The 24,245-nt window shown below is 63.9% G+C and overlaps 1 protein-coding gene across 1 annotated transcript in view; it reads right to left on the reverse strand.

Annotated features, from left to right (window-relative positions):
- SSPO (SCO-spondin) overlaps window positions 1–24,245 on the reverse strand; it is a 54,234-nt gene that overhangs the window by 18,216 nt on the left and 11,773 nt on the right. The window contains 47 exon segments of the mRNA XM_027538681.1: window positions 492–571; window positions 734–904; window positions 991–1,197; window positions 1,411–1,463; window positions 2,003–2,097; window positions 2,496–2,641; window positions 2,845–2,976; window positions 3,267–3,437; window positions 3,608–3,654; window positions 4,776–5,028; window positions 5,272–5,436; window positions 5,778–5,951; window positions 6,834–6,925; window positions 7,029–7,154; window positions 7,293–7,422; window positions 7,578–7,700; window positions 7,843–8,022; window positions 8,715–8,879; window positions 8,979–9,158; window positions 9,830–9,973; window positions 10,271–10,435; window positions 11,701–11,764; window positions 12,461–12,533; window positions 13,022–13,160; window positions 13,259–13,427; window positions 14,214–14,323; window positions 14,431–14,640; window positions 14,931–15,035; window positions 15,896–15,950; window positions 16,103–16,256; window positions 16,832–16,982; window positions 17,092–17,274; window positions 17,362–17,502; window positions 17,604–17,756; window positions 17,898–18,129; window positions 18,219–18,310; window positions 19,494–19,730; window positions 20,180–20,401; window positions 20,581–20,814; window positions 21,014–21,183; window positions 21,268–21,364; window positions 21,484–21,633; window positions 21,959–22,068; window positions 22,155–22,282; window positions 22,407–22,603; window positions 23,488–23,622; window positions 23,966–24,222. Coding sequence (XP_027394482.1) covers window positions 492–571; window positions 734–904; window positions 991–1,197; window positions 1,411–1,463; window positions 2,003–2,097; window positions 2,496–2,641; window positions 2,845–2,976; window positions 3,267–3,437; window positions 3,608–3,654; window positions 4,776–5,028; window positions 5,272–5,436; window positions 5,778–5,951; window positions 6,834–6,925; window positions 7,029–7,154; window positions 7,293–7,422; window positions 7,578–7,700; window positions 7,843–8,022; window positions 8,715–8,879; window positions 8,979–9,158; window positions 9,830–9,973; window positions 10,271–10,435; window positions 11,701–11,764; window positions 12,461–12,533; window positions 13,022–13,160; window positions 13,259–13,427; window positions 14,214–14,323; window positions 14,431–14,640; window positions 14,931–15,035; window positions 15,896–15,950; window positions 16,103–16,256; window positions 16,832–16,982; window positions 17,092–17,274; window positions 17,362–17,502; window positions 17,604–17,756; window positions 17,898–18,129; window positions 18,219–18,310; window positions 19,494–19,730; window positions 20,180–20,401; window positions 20,581–20,814; window positions 21,014–21,183; window positions 21,268–21,364; window positions 21,484–21,633; window positions 21,959–22,068; window positions 22,155–22,282; window positions 22,407–22,603; window positions 23,488–23,622; window positions 23,966–24,222 — 6,967 coding nt within the window.

The following is a 24,245-nucleotide window of genomic DNA, read 5'->3' on the forward strand; positions in this document are numbered from 1 at the left end:
CCAAGCAAGGCTTCTCAAAGCGCCGTCCCTTCGCCCTAGCTGTTTGCTCCAGCATCTTTTGACTCGGGGCCGCGTCCTCGCCACTGCGCAGGCGCCACTGGACCGCGCCCACCCCCGGCGGCAGCCGGCCTGGGTCCCTCTCCATGGTCCTGGACTGGCCCCTCGCCCCGGCAGGCGCGTGCGCACTCACGCGCGCACAGGGCCAAGGTCTGCGCACCAACGCGCCTGGGCGGGGGGCTTCGGATGGATGATCCATCAAAAGGACTGCCCTTTTCCTTTATGACATCATAAAACGTGTCAACCGAGAAACGTATATGCTGTGTAAGGACGACAAGGGCTGCTGGATGAGGCTCACTCCCGCTGCTGTCTAGAATCAGGAGCCAGGCCGGCTGGGCGCTGACCCCTTTTCTTCCCTCCAACCGCGGACGGCCCCAGGTCAGAGGGGCCATACCTGCCGTCCAGCAATGTGACCATCAGGAGCCCAGACTCACCACGAGGTCATCGCAGGAGCGAGGGCAGGGAGGGCCACAGGCGCTGTACTCCGCCCCTTCGATGGCGGTGCAGTTGGTCACTGCGGAGTGGGTGGGGTGGGGGGGAGGAGGGCACCCGGGTGGGTTGACAGCTGTGCGGTTCAATCTCACGCCCCTCCACCTCCCTGCTCGCCTCCCCAGAATGCCCCCCACAGCTTTCCCACCTCTCCTCCTTGACCCCCACCGCCGTCCCTGGCAGGTACCTGGGCATGGCAGAGCCTGGCAGGCCGCCCCCTGGGCCCGAGGCCCCTCGCAGTAATCCCCCAGGCCCTGGGGTGGGGGCTGATCACAGGCTCGGCTCCGGCTCCGGAGACCCCCTCCACAGCTCCGGCTACAGCTGGACCAGGGTCCCCAAGGGCCCCAGCCTCCAGCTCCTGGGGAACAGAAGAGGAAGCAGTGGCGAGGGGCTGCGCTTGACTGGGGCAAGGTGGTGGGCACGTCTGGGCTCCACAGGACTCACGGTCACACTCTGGCAGGAGGCAGGGCTCCTCCTCTGCCTCAGGGCCTGGGCAAAGAGGGGGCACCGAGGACAGCAGGAGTGGCGGGGCCATGCTGGACGGTGCCCCACCGGGGGGCCTGGTGCAGAAGCGGTGTTTATGGCGCCGGGCTGGGCCACAAGAGGCCGAGCACTCGCTCCATGGGGTCCAGGGTGACCACGTGGGCTGACCTGGGGTGCGCAGCAGGGAGAGGCAGAGAGGACAGAGCAATGGAAGGCCAAAGGGGCCCAAAGGGCAAGGGGCAGGGTGCATAGGACAGGCCGCCCCCTCCCTGCCCCCCTCTCCCAAGGGCTTTCCTCCCCAGTGCTACCTCCCTCCCACCCCTGCACAGACCCACTCTGGCGGGGCAGGGGGAGTGAAGTCAGGAGAGGCCCCCTTCTCACCCTCCTTACAGGGCCAGGAGGTACAGTTAGTGATGAGCCCAGAGACACAGGAGCTGGTGGAGAAGCAGCAGATGGTGGGGGAGCTCTTACAGGCTGAATGTGTCCCCTCAAATTCACATGTCAGAGCCCTAACATGTGAGCGTGACTGCAGAATTGTGACCTTGTTTGGAGAGGGGGGTCTTTGCAGAGGTGATCGAGTTAAAATGGAGCCGTTAGGGTGACCCCAACACAATGTGACTGCTGTCCTTCTACAAAGGTACAGACAGAGGGGATGTGAAGACCCAGGGAGGAGATGGCCATGTGAAGCTGGTGGGAGGGATGCAGCCACAGGCCAGGGGAGGCCAGGAATTGTCCACAAACTCCACAAGATGAGTGGGACTGGGATCAGCCCCAGCAGACAGAGACAGGTGGGAAGAGGGAGACTGATGAGGAGGGGGCAGGCGAGGGGCACACGCAGGCTTACTGAACACTGTGCCTGTGAGAGGGGGCGTCTCTGTGGCCCATGGAGGCCAAGACTCCCCCACCCCCAATGCAGAGGAGAGACAGAGGGTCCTTGGGATCACAGGGCCATTGCAGGGGGCGGCATCCTCACCAATTCTCACATGGACGAAGCACAGCACTGCCTGGGGGGTGGAGGCGTCCCCCATGGGTGCAGGGGCAGTCCCGGGTGGGCACGCACACGTTGTTCTGGAATCAAAAACCCTCCACTGCCTTCTGGTTTCCAGCGCGTTCTGCCCACGCTCCCCCAAAGCAGAGCTCAGCACCCACCTGGCAGGCACCCACCCTCAAATGTCACGGATACTCCTTCCAAACACCCATTTCTTCCCAATTTCCAGCACTGGGTAAATGCACACCATCAGGTGCAAGGGCCATGGGGAGGGGCATGGACCCGCAATTTCTGGGAGAAAAGACCTGATGGCCACTCACCCAGGGTCACGTGCTGGTCATGGAGCTGGCAGAGCAGAACCACGTGTCCCAAGTTCAGCACTCTGTCCTCAACCCTGCAGGCTCTCCCTCCCTCCCGCCCCACACTCTTGGCTTTGCCCCTGCCCAGGCCCTGAGGAGGCCAGGCAGGGGACACTCACCAGCAGGAGCATCCCGGAAGAGCAGTAGCAGCCAGGGTGGCAGGGCTGGTCAGCCCCTCTTGGGGCGCTGAGCTCTGCACAGGACGCAGGCCCCTGGGCACAGTCCAGCCACCGCTTGCCCGGGGGACACACACCGGGCACTGGCCCTGGGGGACACAGGTGGACAGCTCAGCCCAGGCACGTTCGATTCTCCCCCAGGATCTCCCCCCGGGGGGAAGGCATCAGCTCTAGGTGTGGCCGGGAAGGTCATGGGGTTCCCCGGAAGCTCCAAAATAGGAGTTCCTGGGGGGACAGGGAGTGGTTGACGGAGCTCTGGGAGGGGTAGGGAGGAGAAGGTGGGTGCCCTCACCCGCACAGGGCTGCAGACCACAGGTGGAGAAGTCCACGGGGCTGGGCCCGCTGCTCCCTCGGGTGCGATTCCGGTAGCCGCCCCCACAGGGCACAGAGCATGGAGACCAGGGGCCCCACTCCCCACCAGGACCTGGGGTGACACCCAGGTCACTGCAGGCCCTGCCCGTCACACCCAGGCCCCCCCGGTCACTCCACCCCCCGGATCCCAGGCCCCAGCAACCTCACACCCACCTCCGGACACCTCACCCCTCCTCAGGAGGCCCCAGGATACCACCTGGAACAGGGCTTCCAGGGAGGACCCCTCTTAGAGCTCCTGGGGAACCACACCCTCATGCCATCTCCTTGGGCAGGCCCTTGCACCTGTCCCGGGATCCAGGGCAGGGAGTCCCCAGGTTTGAGGACCCCAGTTGCGGCTCTCACCTCCGCATGGCCGCAGGCTGCAGAATTCAGCCTCCATGTTGGGGCCCTGGCACGCAGCCCCCCCGAAGGCAGCAGGGGGAGCTGTGCCTGCCCGGAAGCGCCGCCGAATGCCCACGTTACAGCTGCGGCTGCAGAGACTCCACGGGGTCCAGGGGCTCCAGCCACAGGCCACTACCAGGGTGGGTGTGGGGGAGAGACACGGGATGTGTGAGACAGGTCAAGTCCTCCCTGGACCCCACCTTCCTGAGGGCACCCCCGACACCACCAGGTTGATTACTGAAGGGACCAGAATCCCTGAGACCCAACCACTGCCAATTCCTTGGCCCCGAGTATGGGGGTACCTGGGCAGGGCTCCGAGGCACACACCATCTCACCAGAGATACAGGTGCTGCAGAGAGAGGACCCAGGGAGGCCACAGTCAGCCTTCCCCTTGCACCCCTGTGTACCTGCCCCCAGGGAGAAGAGGCCGGGACGCGGTGTCCACCACACAGAAGAGGAACCCGAGGGTCTGGGAAGTAAAGCAAGTTGCCCTACATCCCACGTGGAGTTCGTGAGTGACCAAGGATTCTCACCCAGCCTCCTCCCCCAATTCCACCCTCCACGAGCTCCCTGACACCCCCAAGCACCATGCTGCCCTCTGTCCCATGGTTTTATTGCCTTGATAAAAAGAATTTGCCTTTTTGTAATTTTATTCCATTTATATTTATTAAACACTGTAGAGATGGTTTTGAGTGACTCTTCCAGGCCAGTCAGGAGCTACTCAGAAGGAGTAGATACTAGTTTGAGTCTCCTGGATTTCTCTTTTGAGGTTTTCCTCCTTTTTGTTTTTCTCCAGTAAATGTTTCAAAACCCACTCCTCAAAAATGTTGACATTTCAGAAAAAAAAATCTAGAAAGGAAAACGAGAAAGGGGCAGGGGAGACAGGAAGAATGAAGGTGGGGATTGGGGGAGGACCAGGACATAGAAAGTAAAAAGGAAGATAAAAATAAACTGAATAAAGAAAAATAATAACAAAAAAAGGAATGGGGTTAGTGCCCCCTCTGCTGGCGGATTCCTGGTATCAGCTTTGTGACTTGGGCGATTCAAGGTTTCTGTGCAGAAATCAAGTGGGTCCCAGGAAGTCAATTATACTCAGGAAAGAGAAACAGAGGCAACTGGAAGGAGAACGTAGACCTGCTCGCCTAACTCTAGGCTCTCAGTTCAGTTCAGTGGCTCAGTCGTGTCCAATTCTTTGCAACCCCATGGATTGCAGCATGCCAGGCCTCCCTGTCCAGCACCAACTCTCAGAACAACTCTAGGCTCTAGATCCATCATAAATCACCTCCTTCAACTGAGCCTCGGTCTCCCCATAAGTAAACAAGCTAGATAGTTCCTACAGACACCCGCCCTTCCGGGCTTCACGTCAGGATGGAGGCATGCTGAGCACCCCCGCTGGTGGTGGGAGTCCACGCCCACCCACCTCGTGGCTACGGGCCTCCCCACTCCACGCTCCCCGACCCTGATGCCCACCAGTTGCTGCAGGAGTCCAGCCGGGCCACTGCTCCGGGGGCATAGAGCTGCCCGCGCAGCTGGCAGGGGCACTGACTCGGAGGCAGGCAGCTGCTGTTGTGCAGGAAGAGGCTCGCAGGGCAGGCGCAGCCAGCGGTGCAGACGCCAGTGCACTCCACCCCAGGGCCCCGCGCCAGGCACAGCCCGGGGCACGGGCCCCCCTCCCAGCGGCACTGCTCTGCTGAGCGGAACACCATGTCGCCCGGGCACTGGGCTGCACAGGGAAGACAGAGCAGGTCTCGGCAGGGGGCACACGGAAGGGCCTGGGAGATGGGAGGGTGTGTGGGGGAGGAAGCTGGGGGCTGAAGGAGACAGGAAATAGGGCCAAGTCAGCTCAAGGCACAGCCTTTCCTGGAGGCAGAGGTCAGTGCCAAGCGAAGGTGGGTGGGGAGAAGGTCAGCACCCCCCGGGGGCCGGCTGGTCGAAGCGGGCTGGAGAACGGGAAGGGGACATTCACCTGTGCAGGGCTGCGTGTTGCAGTCCCTGGTCTGGCTGTGGGGTCCCTGGCACCCGGGGTCCCCAGGAGCCGAGGCAGAGCACCTGCGCCCTCGGGTCTGGACGCCCCCATTACATGGGGCAGAGCAGGCGGACCAGGCGGCCCACTGACCCCAGACACCCAGCCCTGGGAGGAAGAGACAGCCAACAACGGTCAGGGACGTGGCAGAGATGGGGGATGGCCAGGGTGGGCGGGGGGGGGGGGGGGGGGGCGGTCCGGAGGTCTGCAGGGTCTGAACAGCAGCCTCAGCCCCCACCACACCCACACCTCCAGGGCTGCCCTCAACACGCTTTCAGGCCAGGTCCACCCTGTGTATCCTCCGCTGGGCTTCCGGGGGGGCTATGACTGGGGGCCAGGGAGAAGCTTCTGGGCAACAGCCAGGTTTGCCTCCACCCTTCCCAAAGTGTTCTTCTCTTCATCCATGCCTCACCCCACCCGAGGGCCCCCCCCCCCAGAAGGTGCCATACCTAGGCACACAGGGGGGCTGCAGGGCTCCTCCTGGGTGGCCTCTCCTATGCAGGACGTGTCCCCGGGGCCGGGGCAGAGCCGGGAACGGCTGCGCAGGGCTGGGCCCCCTCCAGGGACGAGGCAGCTCTGGGAGCAGGCAGACCAGGGAGCCCAGGGTGTCCAGCCGGGCACCTCTGCAAGGAAAAAGGTGGGAGGCTGAATGGGGCCCTGCAAGGCGGGAGTGGCTCAGGGCAACCGGGGTGAGGTCCGAGAAGCTACAGGGGCAAGAGAAGGGCTCGTGAGGGCAGGCGTGGTCTCTGCCCCTGCGGGCCCCCAAACGTGGACCCAGATCTTCCTCTCAGAGCTTAGCTTCCTGCTGAATCTGGTTTGCATAAACGCCGGGAGTCAGTGATGGACAGGGAGGCCTGGCATGCTGCAATCCATGGCGTTGCAAAAAGTCGGACATGACTGAGCGACTGAACTGAACTGAACTGAATCTGGTTCACTGGGCCCCCACCTCTATCTGGGGGCCTGGAAGGTACCTCCAAAAGCCCTCATGATTTCTTCCAGAGCCTTCTAAACAACGGTCCTTCATTCAGCCTCAGTGAGGAAATCCTAGAGACCCCTCAGACAGCCAGCTGCCATTCTCCAACAGCCCCTCCTTCCTTCTCCTGCTCAGAAACTGCACCCAGATCCCCTGGGCCCCCAGCTGCACCCCAACTTCCCTGCTCTCACCCTGCCCAGTTGCCTGCTCACAAAAGACCCACAGACCTCCGCTGGGATGGCTCTGGGGGCCCCCCCCCGCCATGGAACAAGGGCATCAGTCTTGGGCTCCAGGAGGTCCTGAACTAGCCCTCTCTTCCTGCCCCCGCCCCCAGGTCCAGCCTCACGCCTCCATCCTGCTGTCAGACACTTGCGCCCCTGCCCAGGCCTTCATCTCCTCCCGAGGGCGCCTCCTGAATGGGGGAGGCTGCGCCGACCACCCAGGACTGACCACCCAGCAGAGTGACCAGCAGGCTCGACCCAGCCGCGCTCTCCTGGCAGGATCTGGAGGACGGAGGCTGGCGGGGACCCACCTGCCCCGCACGCCGAGTAGCAGGCCTGCAGCTCCTGCCTCTGGCCCTCACACGGGGCGCCCCCCGAAGCAGCCGGAGGGTTGGAGGGGGACCTGAGGAGAGAGGCAGCGTGGGCACCGCTCCCCACCCCGAGGCCCTCCGCTCGCCCCGTGCCGCCCCATCCCTTCCGGTTCCATCGCCCCTCTGCCTGCACACCTGAACCGGGCCCTCAGGCCAGAGCCACAGGAGCGGTCGCAGGGACCCCAGGACGACCAGGCTGACCAGCCGCAGGGCACGGGGCAGCCCCCTGGTTCACACAACAGGGCCCCCTTCTCACACACGCTGGGGGGGTGGCGGGGGGCAGGGGGCGGAGGTCAGGACCGGAAGGCGGGGAGTGGCCCCTGACCCCGCCCCTCCTCGCCCCCCCCCCCCGCCTCGTCCCCGCCCCCCCCGCCCCCCACGGCGGGCAGGCGACCTGACCATCGGCTGCAGTTATCCAGGAGGAAGGGCACGCCTGGCTGCTGCAGCTCTTCGCCAACAAGGCAGGGGCACTCGGAGAGGGGCAGGCAGCCTGCGTCCTGGAGAAGGAGCCCGGGGGGGCAGCGACACCCTGGGTGGGGGAGGGGGCTCTCAGGCCAGAGAATGGGGTGCAGCAGGGAGGTGGGATGGAGACGGAGGGCTAGTGGGCCTGCTGGACGCCCACACTTCCCCCACCACCCCCGAGGACCTTGCCCGCAGCACCCCTGCTTGCTGGGTGCGCCTCACCCTCCAGACAGAGTCCGCTGCAGCTCCTGTTGGCCTCAGGATCCAGGCAGGAGGGTGGGCACGGTGGCACCAGCCCCTTCCGGCAGAGCTCAGCACTCACATGCACTCGGCCCTGCCCGCAGTCTGGGGGATGGGGGTGGGGGGGAGTGGAGGATGGGCACCAGGCAGGAGACACTGAGAGGCCCAGCGAAGGGTCCCACAGCCCCACCCCCACCCCGGGGCTCCCCCCTCAGATGCCCCCCCGCCCCAGCCCAGCTCCTCTCACCTGTGCCACCTGCACAGGGCTGCAGGCCACAGGGTGCCCTCTCTTGGGGGGGCCCGGGGCAGGGGGCACCACCATTCTTGGGCGGGGGGTCCATACAGCTTCTCCGACGACTCCGATGGCCGCCCCCACACGAGACGCTGCAGGGCCCCCAGGCCTCCCACTCAGCCCACGCCCCAGCCACTGCGGGGGAGCGGGAGGAAGAACGGGGGTGAACCAGGCGGTGAACCCCAAGAGCTGCCACCCCGCTAGAGAGAGCAGGGCCAAGGGGCCGGGGAATCTGGGCAGTGGCCAGCGGGGTGGCTTAAGGCAGCGCCCCAAGGCCTCCGCAGCTTCCTCTCGTGTCCCAGGAAAGCCCCCTTAGGTGGGTAGGGCGGGTGACGTGTGGAAAGGCCTTTGGGGATAAAGGCTCCGGTCCCCGAAAAGGGAATCCCGGGGCGGCGCGCCCCCTGGAGGCAGCGGTGAGAAGCGGGGTTACAAAGGCTGCCTGCGGGCGGAGGAAGGCCCGCGTGGGAAACCCTGGATGCAAGGATGCGGCGGGCTGGGGCCCCTCCCTGAACAAAAGCGCCGCGGGGCCTCGGGCGCAGAGCCCGGGACCAGCGGGGCCGCCTGTTCACAGCCTCCCTCTGGGGCGGGCCGGCCGCGGCTCCAGTTCCCACACTCCGGCAGGAAGGGGGCCGGGCGGGGAGCCGCCTTCGGACAAGCCCTCAGTGGGGAGGCAAGGCTGGGATGTCGGAGGGGGCTGTCCTCCTAGAGTCCGGGAGCCGGACACACGGGTCCCAAGGGGGAGCAGGGGCATTTCCCCGTGAGGGTGTCCCACCTTGGGCGGAGGGCGGGGGGTGGTGCGGGGAGGCCTGGGAGGGGAGGCCGGTTACCTGGGCAGGCCTGCACGAAGCAGGGCTGGCTGCGGAGCCGGTCCGGTGGGCAGCTGCCCCCGGGCAGGGGCGGCCGCAGTAGTTCCCGGCGCTGGAAGGCGAGGCCCAGGCCACAGCTACGGCTGCAGCTGCTCCAGCCAGACCAGGGCGCCAGGCCACAGTCCACTGCAGGGACGGGCCGGCCGAGTTCAGAGAGGGACTCACGCGGGAGCGGGCCCTCCCCAGGGCGGCCCCCGGCCTGACCCGGACCAGCCTCGCCCCTACCACAGCCATTCTCGTCCGAGCCGTCCTGGCAGTCCAGCTGCAGGTCGCAGCGCCGCTCGGCGGGCAGACACTCCCCACTGCCGCAGGTCAGCTGGCTCGGGGAGCAGAGGCCCCTGGAGGCCGGCAACCCCGGCAGGGTGGTGGTGGGCACGGTGAAGGGCACGGTGCCCGCTGCCCGTGCTGGGGTGGGGAAGGGCAAGGGCACAGGTCATTCTGGCCGGTGATAAACTGACCCCTTCAACCCCAGGCCCAGCGCAGAACTGAACCTGCTGACCCTGGCCTGGCCTTCCCTTCCTCCTGATTCCTCCCACACCCACCCAGCCCAGCACCCAGGCCTCCCTCTGCTATGAGTGGGGTGGTCTTCCATCCACACACCATCTCAGTCTCTCTGTCAACAGCTCTTTGAATGTCCCAAGAGAAGCCAGAACAGTTCACTCCCCAGGTATCCCTTCCTGATGGATTTCCCCAGAGTAACTGGCTAACACTCCATCCTTCCCCTTATTGGCTTATACTTGATTGTTCTTCTCTTGATTGAAAACTAGGCTTTGAGCATATTGGTCTACTTTGATGGATGGATAGATGGGTTGATAATGGATGGATGGATGGATGGATGAACAACCTCCAAGGTCAGAGAGGTTTTATAAAACACCTATCCCATGCCGCCCCTTCACTACCAGCCAAAACACACACTGCTGGTTGTTTTAACCCAGTCGGTTTCCTTCCACTCCCCGTGGCCAGGACTTTCCCAGGACCTTCTCATATATGCTAAAAACAGAGGTAGGCACCTCCACAAACCTACAGCCATCTTGCTGTTACCACCCACATGGCACCAGACTCTCCAGGGTGCTCACCGCAGGGCCTCTCATCAGAGCCGTCCAGACAGTCCTCTCTCCCGTCACACAGCTGCTCCAGCTCCACGCAGCCCAGGACCTCGCAGGGCACCTGGCCTGGGCTGCACTGCACATGCGGGAAGGGCCCCGGCGTGGTGCTCCGTCCTGTGGGCGCCACCGCAGCCAGCTGACCGGCCATCGCCCCCTCCCCAGCCCTGTCCTCTCTCCTCTGTCACCTCCTAGCAGCCCCCAGCCTCCCTCCTGACATCCGCTGTGCCCTCCCTGCCTGCCCCTCGTGGGATTACGGAAAAGCAGGGAGTGGTCTCGGGAGACTTGGATCCTAGGCTTGATCCTCCCAAGCCCCTAAGCTCAAGCTATGTGACCTGGAGCAAAGCAGCCAAGCTCTCAGGGGCTCGGTTCCTCTACGGGGACGCCGTCTCTACAGGGCAGGAGGCATCTCACCAGCAGGAACCTCGGGCGTCACCATGGGGTGTGGGGGGAGCACCGTCACAGCTGCCATTTCCGGTCTCAGGGCCTGTGCCTCCGGTTGGGAGGTGGGGGTCACAGTCTGCACAGATCCCCCAGGACTTGGGTGAGGCTCGGACCCAAGACTCGCTGGCCCCTTGCCTAGGAGTGCAGGAGGGAGGGGGAGCCCATCAGTTCCCTGTCCCTGAGATAAGGCCGACGCGGGCCCTCCAGAGGGTTTTCCAGGTCTTGGGGTGGTGACAGGTGACACCCCACCTTCTGAGGGGCTTCAGATCAAAATGGAAAAGGGACTCGGTCGTCCCAGGGGCACAAGAAGGGTTTTAACTGAATGCAGAAGAAAAGCTGAGTTTTGAGTGAGATGTGTACTCTCCACTCACAAAGACACACACAGCAGCCTCCAAGTGAAACTCACTATTAAGTCAACGTTTATGGAGAAACACAAACGGCAGCAGGAGGAGCTGCCTGGCCAGAGACTCAGCACCAGCCCTTTACTGCAGGTACAGAGAAATCGGCCAGGAGCCTCCTGGCAGCTACAGGGAAAAGAGGGATGAACCTATTTTGTACAAGAGATTCATGCTTAAAAAGACAGCCTTTTTTCTAGAACCAGACTTGGGATGAGAGCAGCCTTCGTCATGGGGGTCTGCATTCTGTGGACCCAAGCGATGGTTCAAGCGGCTTCTCACAAGAGATGCAGAAGCACTGCTAGCCAGGCTTCTGAATAGCTATACTCAGAACTTTCTGGAAGGGACCATATGCACCAATTATAAGTGCTCCTGGGCTCACAGAGGGGGAAAATGAGGCTCCGGGCAGGTGGTGAGATGGACCCAACACGTCCCAAGAGAGAAGGTCATTCCCAGCTGCCCTGATAGCCCTCACTGGCCACCTTCGCTCTCCTGGGCCCTCGTGCAGGTGAAGGGCCAGGTGGCCATGGTTGCAGGGGGGGCTGGCACACAACGGGAGCCCCTTCCTTGTCCTATTTAGGACCCCGCTAACTGGGTGACCCTGGCTTCCCGTGCCCACTGACAGACATCTGCTGCCTGCAAACGCTTCTGAAATGGGTGTGTGCAGGGGTGGGGAGTAGAGGGAGTTCTGGGCAGCAGCCCACAGATGGGCCAGGGGCCTGGGGAAGGCAGCCACCCCTTGCAGGGCACAGGCTCAGCCCCAGGGACCAGCCAGAAGCCTCGTACCCTGGAGTCCAGGATGGTGGGCAGGGGCTGGACCTGGCCAAGGAGTCCACGGGGACCACACCTGCCTCCCTGAGCCCCCCTTGCTCAGTCAGAGGACAAGAAGGGTCAAAAAACTGAACTCCAGAGATGTAACAGCCCCCTGCCCTGAAAGAACAGGAAGGCTGGCAGGGGTCAGGGGGGGTGTGGCCAGGAAGGCGGCCTGGAGTTTGGGCACATTACCTGTGGGGGGCACGGGTGACCCCCGCCCAGGATGCCAGTGGTCAGCTTCTGCTTCTGCCAGACCCTGCAGAGATAGGAGATGGTCAGCTGCCGGTGAGGCCCCAGCCCGGGGGCAGTTCAGCCTGGTGTCCAGCTTCTCATCCCCTCCGGGAGTGCACTCGGACCCCCAGCTCCAACCCTCTCCACGGCGCAGGGCAGAGCTGGGGTGTGCAGTTTTGATGTCGGGCTCCACACCCCCCAAGTGCCAGGAGCTCAGGAGCTGTTCTTCCTGCCCGCCCAGGCTTGTGCCTGAGTGCTGGAGTCACTCTCCCTTCTGGGGTCCCCACCAGGCTGTTCTCCTGTGGGACAAGTGCCCGGCCCCCATCTCTACGTTACCCCCCACCTCCCATCCTTCAAGCCTTGTCCAGGAAGCCTCCGGGGCCTATGGGCTCGGGTTGGCTCTGAGCACCTGATGCCCTGGTACCGGCCTGTGGGCATCGCCACGCTACAGGTACATGGGCCTCTACACCTCTCCCGTCTCCCTGACTCCTCCTGGCCCAGCATCCGCCCAGTGCTCCCTGCACCCTCTGGCCCCCAGCCCAGCACCAGGCTGGCCCCAGGAGGCCCAAGGCCGAAGCCCCGATGGAGAAAGGAATACCAGGGCTGCACAGGGAGGCCACGCTGTCTGACAGCGCGAAGGGAGTGAGGACCAGGGCTGCTGAGATGCTGGGGTGCCCCAGGCTCTGCGCCCTACCCGCTGGGCTCGCGTCTCCCCACACACCTCGCTGGGCTGAGGGGGCAGCTGTCCAGGCTGGGCGGAGGAGGGCGCGGAGCTCCAGGCTGTGGACTCGATTCTGAGAGAAAAATAACCACGGGGGCTCCAGGGGCCCTCCCAGCTTCGGAAGCACCATCCCAGCAGGGGGTCATCCCTGGGCGGGCCTGGGGAGGGCACTGTCCGCTGAGACTAGACATAGGGATGCCCTCCACCGTGGTCCCAAAGGTCAGAGTCCCCTGCAGGCGTTGTTAAGCAGAGGGCTGGGCACCCCCACCCCCCAGTGTCTGCCTCAGCAGGTCCAGGCTGCGGCCTGAGAGTCTGCATTTCTACCAAATGCCAAGTGATGCTGATGCCTCTGGTCCAGGGACCACCCTCTGAGAACCACTGATCTCCAGCTCCAGGACAAGGGCACAGAATCCCACGTGGGAAGGCGCCTCTGAAGGCGCCCAGCTACAGCGACTCAGCACATCCAGACCCACGGGCACTTTGGGTTGAAGGTGACACAGGCTCCTCCCACCAGGCTGGGCCCCCAACCAAGGCCAGGCCGGGTGGCAGGGTGCCCCATACCTGCCAGCGCCTGCAGGTGGCGTTACGCAGCCCTCCTCATCGGAGCCATCCTTGCAGTCCTCCACACCGTCGCACGGGGCCCCCCTGGGGGCACACTCGCCACTGACACAACGGTGCCCAACCCCTAGGCACAGGGGCGCTGCCCAGTGGGGACATGGCAGGGTGGGGGATGGCTGAGGACTCCTGCCCATCCCTCCTGCCCACTGCCATCTCTCCCTCCCCCAGCCCAGCCTGTACCTGGCTCACAGCCCAGCAGCTCCACCCGCAGGGGGCCGTCCAGGCTGGCATCACTGCTGGGGGCAGCCTGGTGGTGCCCATCAGAAGGCCACACCCGGACGTGCCGCGCCTGCACCATCTGGGCAAACATCCACACTGTGGAGGGGCCATTCCAGTTCTTGGGGAAAAGCTACGAGCATAGGGGTGTCTGCTCAGGCTGCCACCATGACCCTGCCCATTGCGCGCCCCCCTCTGCCCATCCCCCCAATCTCCATGGCATGGCATGGACCGGGCCATCCCAGCGATCATGGTCTCCCAGTATGAGTCATCCGGGCCCCTCAAGGCTGAGGGGCTCCGGTCCTAGTTTCCTGAGGGCAGGGTGCCCACTGCAGTGTCCCCAGAGCCAGGCCAGTGCCCACACGTGGCAAAGAAAGTGAAAGTGAAGTCTCCCAGTCATGTCTGACTCTTTGTGACCCTATGGACTGTAGCCTACCAGGCTCCTCTGTCCATGGGATTCTCCAGGCAAGAATACTGGAGCGGGTGGCCATTTCCTTCTCCAGGGCATCTTCCCCACCCAGGGATTGAACCCGGGTATCCGGCATTACAGGCAAATTCTTTACCATCTGAGTCTCCCTGGGGAGGATGCTAGCCCCAGGAGGGCAGAGTTGTGCCCAGCTACTCTCTGCACACCCCAAGGCCCTCACTGAACTCGCTATCACCCCAAACTCCCTCCCTCCACAGTAGGGCTTCTCACAGCCGCCCCCCATCTGAGCCACTTCGATCGTGTCTGATGCCCTTTCGACTGTGGCTCTTCTGCCCCACAGAACACTGTCCCTGCTACTAACAGGTGCTGAACAAGCCTCTAAAGTAGGAAATGTCCCTCCAGAAACAAGAAACCCCTTGGGAACATAGACTGTGGGCCCCACACAAAAGGGCATGGTGGGCCACTGGTCCAGGGGGCCCGAGTGGGTGGTACCTGGGGTGCAGGCTGAGTGCCAGGCTGGATGTCACGATAGCTGTGCCAGTGTAGACCATCACTGCTGACCTGGAGCCAGTCTGAGGACCCAGCCCCCTGCACTATGATGCCTGGGGGAGGGGCAGGGAGCAGAGCTAAAGCAGCGAGTGCCACCCCCAGCCTGCCATCCTCCACCCCTTCCTTCTCCAGCCCCGGCCTCTGCTGTCTCCCCACTGACCAGTGAGGTTCCTGGGCTGGAGCAGGTCGAGCTGCAGGTAGGGAGGCGGGGTGTGCCCCTGAGTATCAGCGTGCTCCACGGGGCTCCAGCCTGGCGCCCCCAGGGCAGGCCTCAGGATGGCAGCCCAGGCGGGGTGCTCCAGCTGCTGGGACGAAGCAGGCAGGCTCCCTTCGGGGAGTCGGGCCAGGCCCAGGGGTGAATAGCAAGGATCTGGGTGCACAAGAGAGGGGCTGGAGCCTGCCGGGGCCATAGTTAGGAAGGCACAAGGGGTGCTGTGGAGGGTTGAGAGCCCACCTGGTTGACCTTGTAGGGTCACTGGAGGCTGGTCCAGGGAGGGCAGGGGTAGGGAGGAAACAGGTTGGGCTGAGGTTCTAGATCCTTAGGATAACCGTCCTCCCCATGGGAGGCAAGAGGTACAGTCCAGTGATCCGGTCTCCCCTCCCAGGCTGGACAACCCCTCAGCAACATCCCCCTTCGGCCCAACAGCCCGTGGCCTTTACCTCCGGGGGGAGGCAGAAGGTAGGTGATCAGAGGGGCTCCGATCTGAGGGCTGGGGGTCGGAGCGGGCACGGGAGTGGCCATGGGGTGGACCGTCTGGTTCTCTCCTGGAGGCGGGGGAGGAGAGACAGGCTCACACCAGGCCCCGGCCCTCACCTCTCTCCACATGTTGGAGCACTGTATCTCCCAAGACTTCCCTGAGAGCTTTGGCAACAGCGCCCCCCTCCCACAGCTGGGAAAGGTCCATCCCCAAGTGAGTCAGGGGTTTTCGCTTCCACTGAATGTATTTAGAGAACACAAACTAAAGCCACCTGCCCAAAGCCACTTCAGGGGCCAGGACCGAGCGGCTGCAGTTCAGTTCCTGATCAGGGCTGCTGTCGCTAATAGGGGACCTTTGTGGGCACCAGAAAAGGGCATCTCTGGATGAAAGAGGTCTTTCAAGCTAAAGTCTGGTCCCCACTCGCCACATAACTTGTGCAGTCAGCCACCTGTGCCACTGTGCAGGTGGGCGCTCTCCTAACCTCAGCAGCCTGTAGGTGCACTTTAAAGATATGAAATCTGGGCCCCAAAGTGCATCCGTTTTTGAGCCTTTGTATTCTGTTTTATTTATGACTCAGTTTCCAAGTAAAGACGATCTTGAAAAGTCCAACTTGGTCATGGTTGCTCTTAGAGGGAACAAGAAAGGAACCAGATCCAGCCCATCGTAACCGGAGAAAGGAAAGTACCCTCAAGGGTGACCTCGTTGGGGAGGTCAGAGGAGGCAGGCAGAGACTGAGGCCCGGTCTTAGGGGCCCCCCCCCACCCAGAGGGCCCCTTCCTTGCCCAGCTTCCACAACCCAGGCTCCCCTCACCCTGAGGCTGGGGTAGCCAGTGCCACCCCCACCCCCCGGGACTTGGTGCAACCACCTCTGACTCCCTGCATCATCCTCCCCCTGGACCTCCTCTGCCGCCCCCCAGACCCACTCACCAGGCGGCACGCAGTGGCAACACGACTCCCCCACTCCCTCCACCAGAACCCAGTCCTACGGATGCAAGAGCCGGGCTGGACGTGCGGAATTGGCCACCTGCCCGTCCCCGGCCCGCTCCATCAACTGCCACCCACAATTTTGGCCTCTACACACCGCTCCTCGCCCCACCCCTGCTGGCCACCTGGGCGCCCCCTGGCCCGCCTCACCTGGGGGCAGCTGCCCAGTGGGCAGTAGGGGGAGCAGCGTGCCGAGCCGTCGTGCAGACACTGGCAGACCCTGCAGGGGCCCGCTCGCCAGCGCTCCCCCACGCGGTGGACCCGGCCGTCCTGCTCGCAGCCTTCACAGGGCTCTGTCTGGCACCTGGGAAGGGGGGCCACCCCTCACCTGGTGACCAGCCCACCCTGGCCTGCCTGAGGAAGGCATTTCCCAGGACTCGGGACTTTCGGTGATAACAAGTCCTGGAGAGTCCTGGGCCACAGGGGACACTTGGTCATCCCATCACCCTGACCCCACCCCTGAACCAGAGCGACTACAGCTGACCCAGGAGAGGCTGGTGGAAGCAATTTGTGCCAAGGCCCTTGGCCAGTAAAGCCAGTCTCAAAGTGGGCTGGGCAGGCAGATATGGCTACTCCCCACCACAAGCCTCAACCTAGGTACCTCCAGACGCACAGGGTGCAGACCAAAGGGTCCATACCCACCCGCGGACCTGTGGGCTCCCTACATCCCCCTTTTGGACCTACTGGGCATAAAACTGATGTAGAAGGCCAAGGGTCCCCAAAGATGTGCTGGGAGTCCTGGTGTTTAGACTAACAGGGCACACAATGGGGGTGGTCCTCATCTGGGCTCCGGCCCGTGGAAGCACTTCGAGTGAGGAAGGGCGCACACAGGCAGCTTCCCAGCTGGGAGCTGGAGGTGCGGTTCCTGGGGTACGGTACCTGCGGGCCTTGCGGTGGAGGCCCCGGCACTGGTGCCCTCGACCGGCCGGGCGGGGGTTGTTGGGGCTCCGGAAGGACCACTGGACGCTCCGGCTGCCACAGGGGCCCAGGCACTCAGCCCAGGGGGACCACGCTGACCAGCCGCAGTTCACTGAGGAGGGGCCATGAGTCAGGGCTGGGGGAGGTGGGGCAGTCTGGGGGAGACCAGAGGCCCCTGGGGGAGACCAGAGCCCCTCAGGAAGGCTCGGGGTGGGGCTCACCTGCACAGTCTGGGCTGGGCTGGCAGCGCCGGGGCCGCCCGTCCTGGCAGACGCAGAGCTGGCAATCAGTCTTGACACGCTGCCCGGGCCAGTAGCGGCTGCCGTCCACCAGGCAGGGGCATTGCCGTGGCCACACGCACCGCCCCTGGGCACCCAGCACCTGCCCCGCAGGGCACCAGCAGCCTGAGGGAGGCCCGGAGTGAGGCCTCCCTGCAGAGAGCTCGGCCGGGCAGACAGGCCCCCCGCACCCCAGGTCCAGAGCCCCCTTACCTGGGCCACCACAGGGCCGGTCGGGGGGGCACGTGGCCTGACCAGAGATGTCATCACAGGTCAAAGGGCAAGGAACACAGGCATGGAACACCAGCTCCCCAGAGCAGGTGACGTTGGGGCAGCCATCCTGAGGGCAGGGCCCTGGGAGGAGGTCATCGCGGGTGGGTCCCCATCAGGGACAAGCTCCCCCCACCACTGCCCCTCCACCCTCCCTCCACCGTGCCCGCCTCCCGTCCACTCACGGGTCTCCCGGGTGCTGGGAGGGCCCCCAGGCAGCGTGGCACAGGTCCGGCCACCATTCTGGGGCGGATGGCACTCCCGGTGGCGAGCTGTGACGCCCCCGCATGGCTCAGAGCATGGAGACCAGCGCGACCAGGAGGTCCATGCACCGTCCTCTGTTGGGAGCAAGGGCCGGCCAGTGGGGTGGGGGGCGGCTGTGAGGCTGGGGGAGGCCCAGCGCCCTCCTCCTCTTCCCCCCTGCTCTCCACAGGCCCCACCCGCCACACTGGGCTCCTGGCACCCAAGCGACCCCTTACCTGGGCAGGCGGCCGCGAAGCAGGCCCGAGTCTGGCGCTCTGGGCCGGGGCAGTGCCACAGCACCGGGAGGCTCGGGGGCGAGCAGCGGCGACTCCGGCCCTGCACCCCGGGCCCACATGTCCGGCTGCACAGCTCCCAGGGGCTCCAGGGCCCCCAGGCCCCACAGCCCTGCTCCTCTGGGGAGGGCCCTGCTGTCCCCGCCAGCTCACAGTCGGGCTGCCCATCGCACACCTGGGGTCAGAACAGCAGGGTCAGGGCGACTCGTGCTTTGATGGCACTGGGGGCTCTGGCCTGCCGCACCACCCGCTCCCCAGCCTCACCTGCTGGAAACCGATGCAGAGGCCATCCGGGCAGGAGTATTCTGGGCAGGGAAGCCCTGTCCGGTTGGGGCCTCCTGGGGCCTGCAGCCTCTCTGAGAGAAGAGAAGAGAAAACACTTAGGTGGAAGGGAGAGCCACGTCCCCAGCCCTCATCAGACTTGGCCTCCATCAGGGGAACAGCATGCCCACCCTGTCCTCACCCTGGAGACAGGCAGGGAGCCCATCCCAGAGCCACTGAGGGTTCGGGCACAATTGGGGAGTCAAATCACAGGGGAAGAGACCCCTGCAAGGGGACAGCTGGGTGGAGCCTGTAAGGGGTGGGGCTCCAAAGGCATGGAGGGGTTGTATGCATGCTAAGTCACTTCAGTCTTCCGACTCTTTGCGATCCCATGGACTGTAGCCCACCAGGCTCCTCTGGCCATGGGGTTCTCCAAGCAAGAGTACTGGAGTGGGTTGCCATGCCCTCCTCCAGGGGATCTTCCCGACCCAGGGATCAAACCCTAGTCTCCTGTGTCTCCTGCACTGGCAGGAGTGTTCTTTACCACTAGCGCCACCTGGGAAGCCCAAAATGTTAATCTCTCAGTCGTGTCTGACTTTTTTGTGACCACATGGACTAGAGCCCACCAGGCTCCTCTATCCATGGGCTTCTCCAGGCAAGAACACTAGAGTCCGTTGCCACTTCCTTCTCCAGGGGATCTTCCCAACCCAGGGATCGAACCCAAATCTCCTGCCTTGCAGGATGATTCTTTTACCACTGAGTCACAGGGGAACCCTGGAGGGGGCCAAGTATGAGATAAAAACCACAGGGGATCCAGCCTGGCTCAGAGACACCTTTGGGAGGGTGCAGGAAGGCAGGCCATGGGGAGGGCAGCAAATGGAGCCTATGGACAGCGCCACCACCCCCCCCACCCCCCCCCCACCCCCCGCAGGTAGTCAGGACAGTGAAGATCTGACTTGCACGGACACAAAAGGAGCCCCCAGTTTTGGTGGGAAGAGGCTGAGGGGAGCCCCCGCAAACAGGTCCACCCCCTGCGGCACAGCCACTAGGCCGCCTTTTTATCAAAGACAGAAAGCCCTTTCTACTCTCCTCCACCCTCCCCAGGCTGGGTGGGCGAGCAGAAGTTTTCAGTTTCCCAGAAGAGATTCAAGGAGCACAAAACTCGCTCCAGGCTCGGATGCCTTAGACCTAAGTCACTCTCTCTAGCGGGGGCGCCCGGGTTGGGGTGGGAAGAGAGGGCGATTCGCCCGCCAGCGCGTGTCGCGCCCGGGCTCTCACCGCAGGCGCCCGGGTCCTCGTCTGAGCCGTCCGGGCAATGCGGGACGCCGTCGCACAGCTGCTCCGCGGCCACGCAGTGCGAGCCGCGCGCGCAGGGCGCGTGGTGCGGCGCGCAGGGCCGGTCGCAGCCGCTCTCGTCGCTGCCGTCGGCGCAGTCCTCCTCGCCGTCGCAGCGCCAGCCCCGGGGCGCGCACTCGCCGCTGCCGCACGCGAAGTCCAAGGGGCCGCAGGGCAGCGCTGCGGGGACGTCCTCGCTAGACCCCGGCGGGGCGGACCAACTCCCCGCAGGCCGGCGGGCCCTTCCACCGCCGCCGCCCCTCTCCAAGCCCCTCCGGGCCCCCTCCCTGCGCCCGGCCTTCCCCCCACCTTGGGCCCCTCCCCAAGTCCAGTCCCTCTCGCATTTTGATGACCGATTGGTTTTCCTAAAGCTCTCCCCTCATCCAAGAATTCCCAAAAGACGCCACTCCGTTTAGAGGCGGCTTTGAACTCCTGGGAAGATTTGGACTCTTTTCAGTCCTCTCTCCCTTCGCCTCCTTCATTCCGCTGTCTCCAGGAAGCTGGTCTGGACCCTGCTCCTTCCCCCACTCCCCACCATGTGCCCCTAGGTCTCCCCCTGAGACCCTGTCCCCTCCATCCCAGGCCTCCAGATGCCAGCTTTTTAATGCCTTTTCCTCCAGGAGGCTCACCAGGGCCGACACTGGCCAGGGGGGTAGGTGCAGTCTCCCAGGAGACAGCAGAGGGGCCAGGCAAGGTACCAGCAGGAGGAGTGGGCAGAGAGGGGAGGGGGCAGTGCCCAGGCCCCTCATCGGCACCATCCAGACAGTCCCAGACTCCATCACACAGCTGGATGGCCCCCAGGCAGGTACCATCGACGCAGGACACCTCCCCAGGGGCGCAGTCCACTTGCCCTGTAGCCAGAGAGAGGGGCTGGTCCCAGGGTACTGCTCCTTGGGATGCCCTCTCTAACATGCCCACAGGTGCCCACTTCTCAGCAGGAACCTGCATTGGTGAAGGAGGGGAGGCAGGCAGGTTGGGGCTCACGAGACAGATGCCTCGTGGGCTGGAGCCCGGGATAGGGACCACTAACCCAGGCAAGACTCCTCGTCAGCACCATCCGGACAGTCGGGGTGCCCGTCACAGAGCCGGGCCGGGGGCAGGCAGTGCCCGTCGGCACAGGTCAGCGAGTCCTGGGGGCACGGGCAGCCCTGCTCATCCATCCCGTCTCCACAGTCGTCCTGCCCATCACAGAGCAGGACCAGGGGCAGGCAGCGGCCGGAGCTGCAAGACACCTGCCCCTCGCCACAGACCGGGGTGGCACAGCCTGGGGCAGAGAGGGCCAGCAGGCTCAGGACACCCACAGAGGCCCCCAGAGAAGCCCCAACATCAGAAACCAGGGTTGAACCCTGCCCACAAGCGGCTGGCAACTGGACCCGCAGCTTAGGAAGCAGCCCTAGGACTCGTGCTTCCATCGGAGGCCTGACCCACCACTTGTAGTGACAAGTGCCACCTAGGACACTCACCCTCCTCGTCTGAGCCATCGCCACAGTCATCCTGGTTGTCACAGAGCCACCCGTGGGGCACACAGTGCCCGCTCTCGCGGCATGGGGTCTCTCCCTCCGCACAACCAGGCCCGGGCTCCACACAGCGGCCGCCATCGTCCCCACAAAGCCACTGACTTTCCCGACACGTGCTGAGGACAGGGCGTCCGGGGATCAGCGGCAGCACTGGGCTTGGGCAGCCCAGGGCACAGGGGCACCCCCCCGCCCCTGCTCACCAGTTGTTGCCACAGTCCTTCTGCAGCACCGTGCCCGGTGGGAAGAAGCTGCCCCCCCACTCGCAGGGGCAGGCAGCCGGCTCCAAGCAGACACCTCCTGAGGGCAAAGACGGCAGGGCTCCAGCCAAAGGGGCACCCCATCACCACGGCCTTGTGGCCCCTCTGCACCCCCCTACCCAGAGCCCCCTCCCCTCTGCCCACTCTGACCCTACACACCATGCAACAGAGTCCCCTCAGGGCAGAAGCAGCCCTCCACACAGGCGACGGCCCGGCAGGGCCACCCAGGCTCAGGACGGTGGTCGTGGCAGGTGGCGGGGCACGTGGGGCCACAGGCCTCATACACCTGGCCCCTCTCACACTGCAGAGCTGGGTGTGGAGGAGAGAGGCCTGTGTCACCATGGGGCGAGGGCCCCAGGAAGCAACAGCAGTGGGCAAGCCAGCCCAAAGTGAGGCCCGTGGAGGGCACCTAGGTGTATGAATGGTGTGGATGTCTTGCTGGGTGCCTGCCAAGGCTATTTGCAACAGAGCAGTGATCTCAGCATGTTTGGTTCATCTAGGACAGCGTCTGGCTCATAGTAAGCACTCCAGGAATGAATGAATGAATGAATGGCTCTCAGGCCAGAAGTATCCCCAAAGGAGCTGAGCAGGTGGTGAGATGGGGTATCGAGGACCGAGGGCTGGGCACACTTACGGCAGAGCTCCTGGCTGCGCCAGCGCACGTGGATCCCGTGCCGGGCACACTCATCTGCATAGGTGGCAATGGCCGAGCAGAGACACTCACAGTCGCCCCCCGAATCGCAGCTGTGGGAGGGAGCGGTCAGCCCCCCTGCCACTCCCCTGCTGACACACCCACACCCACCCTGGGTCCCCAGGCCTGCCCCTCTCACCCGCAGGCATCATACACACACTGCTCGTAGTGCTGCTGCGGGGGCACCTCCACGTGGCACCGGGCAAAGAGCGGCTGCAGCACCACCCCGCAGCGGGCGCGGGCCCAGCCAGCCCGGTGGGCATTCACCTGCAGGGATGCCCCTGTGGACCAGCCAGACCCCTCCACAGCACCCCACCTCTGGAACCACCCCCCACCCCGGGTTCCAGCAGCTGCCCCCTTCCACCCTCCCCCCCTCTCCAGCCATCCTCACTGCACAGGGGTGTGGCAGGTCCCCTGGCTCTGGGCAGAGAGGACCGAGGCGCCAGGAGTGGGCGGCCAGTTCAGCTGTGGGCTCCAGGACCCCCTGGCGGCTCCGAAGGTCGTTACTGGCATCTCCATCGAAGTCTCCACACAGGCCAGCCACCCTGCCGCGGAGCTGGGGGGACAGCTGCACCAGGACCCGGGTGCCTGGACAGAGAGTGTGGCAGGGGGGCTCTGGAGATGGATCTGGGGGCCTTCTTCAGGGCTGGGAGTGGGGAGAAGACCTGCTGGTGGTGGTGCTTTAGTCGCTCAGTCGTGTCTGACTCTTGCGACCCTCATGGACTGCAGTCCACCAGGCTCCTCTGTCCATGGGATGCTCCAGGCAAGAATACTGGAGTGGGTTGCCATGCCCTTCTCCAGAGGATCTTCCTGACCCACGAATCGAACCCGGATCTCCTACATTGCAATCAGATTCTTTACTAACTGAGCTACAAGGAGTGGGGAGAAGACCTAGACACATATATTATGTGGGCTGGTTTGACCATCTGACAAAGGTACCAACCCCTCAGTGGGGGAGCTGGCTCCCTCACATTTGGGGCAGATGCTTGGCGGTGACAGACATGAGACCTACCTATGGGGGACTCAGGGCAGGAAGTGAGAGCCTACTTTCTTAACTAAACTCAGGTTGGAGGTGGGGTAAGGAAAATCTCCAGAGGGCGGGATTCCCGAGTCCAGGACAGACTGTGACACCCTCCAGTCCCAGAGGCCTCACTGCAGATGACTTTTCCCACACCAGGGGCTGTTTGGATTTCCTTTGATTTCTCAGTAACAAGTTACTTCTAAATCACCCACTGCTTGGGTTTGGGTGGTGGGCTGTTAGGAGATTTCTTTTTATTTCTTCTCTCTAAAACTTGCTGGTTTTTTTCCAACTGTTTCTTTTGGCGAGGAGGTATTGCTTTCATAAGGCAGAAAGACGTAATGATGAAAGCGTAATTTGGAGACTCCGATCAGATGTGCACAAGAGGAAGACTTTCAGGGTAGGGGGGGAGCTGCAGGGCATGGGTCAGATGACTGGGGGATGGGGTGCTGACCTCCATCCCAGAGCAAGGTGAGGCCCAGGCGGGTGCTGAGAAGCAGGAAGAGGCCGGCGGTGTGCAGGCTCAGCCCGGGGCCTGAGTAGACCTTGGGGGGCGTCACACTCACCCCATTCACCATCACTGCCCTGCCTGTGGGGGAGCAGAGGCATTCAGGCCCGGCCTCAGGGTCCAGGGGCTCCGAGATCCCCATGAGGCCCTCCCAGCCTCCCTCCCCTCCAGCCTTTCCTTTGCTTCTCCAGCCATGTGACTTGGAGCAAATCGTTAGACCTCTCTGGGCTTTAATTTCCTGGAGCCTTCCAGAATCAGGATTCCCAACCAAGAGAAGAGTCACCAGCTCCCCACCCCGGGACTGATGGCTAGCAGTGGGGAGATGTGTGAAACCCCAGGCCTCAGCTGTTCCCGCAGAGCTGTGATGCCACCCGGGTGGAGGCCCTCCTCCCTGGCCCACGTCATCCTTCAATGTCACAGCCACCTCTGAGCATGTGCACAACGGTGCCCTGCAGCCGCACAGTCAGCGCCTTGGTGCAGGTGAGGCCACTGGCTCCGCACGGCAGGTTTTGGGCGGAGACCATGAACTGGCCACTGGCCTCTCGCACCAGCAGGTACTCGCAGGCCCCGGGGAAGGTGAGGGCCAGCCCGTCGAACGTCACATAGTGAGGGGCGCCTGACGCCCGGCACCGTCCATCGCACCGCTGGCCCGTGCAGTGCCACTGCTGACCCTGGCACACGCTGTGGGCAACAGGGGAGAGGAA

Source organism: Bos indicus x Bos taurus, chromosome 4 (genome assembly GCF_003369695.1).
Source record: "Bos indicus x Bos taurus breed Angus x Brahman F1 hybrid chromosome 4, Bos_hybrid_MaternalHap_v2.0, whole genome shotgun sequence".
Taxonomy (NCBI): Eukaryota; Metazoa; Chordata; class Mammalia; order Artiodactyla; family Bovidae; genus Bos; species Bos indicus x Bos taurus.